At 62.3% G+C, this 414-nt stretch overlaps 1 protein-coding gene across 1 annotated transcript in view; it reads left to right on the top strand.

Annotated features, from left to right (window-relative positions):
* Window positions 1-147: 147 nt before the first annotated feature.
* LOC119593957 (discoidin domain-containing receptor 2-like) overlaps window positions 148-414 on the top strand; it is a 2,118-nt gene continuing 1,851 nt past the window's right edge. Inside the window, exon 1 of the mRNA XM_037942976.1 lies at window positions 148-300. Within this exon, the coding sequence (XP_037798904.1) occupies window positions 205-300 (96 nt within the window). The 5' untranslated portion in view covers window positions 148-204. The remainder of the gene's footprint in view (window positions 301-414) is intronic.

Here is a 414-nt window from a genome sequence, read left to right as displayed (position 1 = left end):
ATATGAGGAGAGAGGGAGTGTGCACTTGAGTGCGGATGTGTACGAGTGAGAAGCTCAATAGGCCGAGTCCCACAACGCCTTCCTCTCGGCGCCCATACACGCCGCCGCAGCTAAATCCTAACGCCTCCGTCCCTCGTTCTCTTCCTCCAGGGCCACTTCAGCAGCCGCAGCGACGTCTGGTCCTTCGGCGTGACTCTGTGGGAGATGCTGACCCTGGGGCGACAGCAGCCCTACGAGCGCCTCTCCGACGAAGGCGTCATCGAGAACCTGTCGCACTTCTACCACGACGACGGAGGGGAGGTGAGATTGGGGGAGGAAGGGGGGGAGGGAGGCAGATGGGGTAAGAGGGGAGGTGAGAATGGGGGAGGAAGGGGGAGGCAGATGGGGTAAGAGGGAATGCAGGGGGAGGTAGGG

Source organism: Penaeus monodon, chromosome 33 (genome assembly GCF_015228065.2).
Source record: "Penaeus monodon isolate SGIC_2016 chromosome 33, NSTDA_Pmon_1, whole genome shotgun sequence".
NCBI classification, from domain to species: Eukaryota; Metazoa; Arthropoda; class Malacostraca; order Decapoda; family Penaeidae; genus Penaeus; species Penaeus monodon.
Note: the sequence above shows the minus strand (reverse complement) of the source record. Positions and strands in the feature narration are given on the sequence as shown.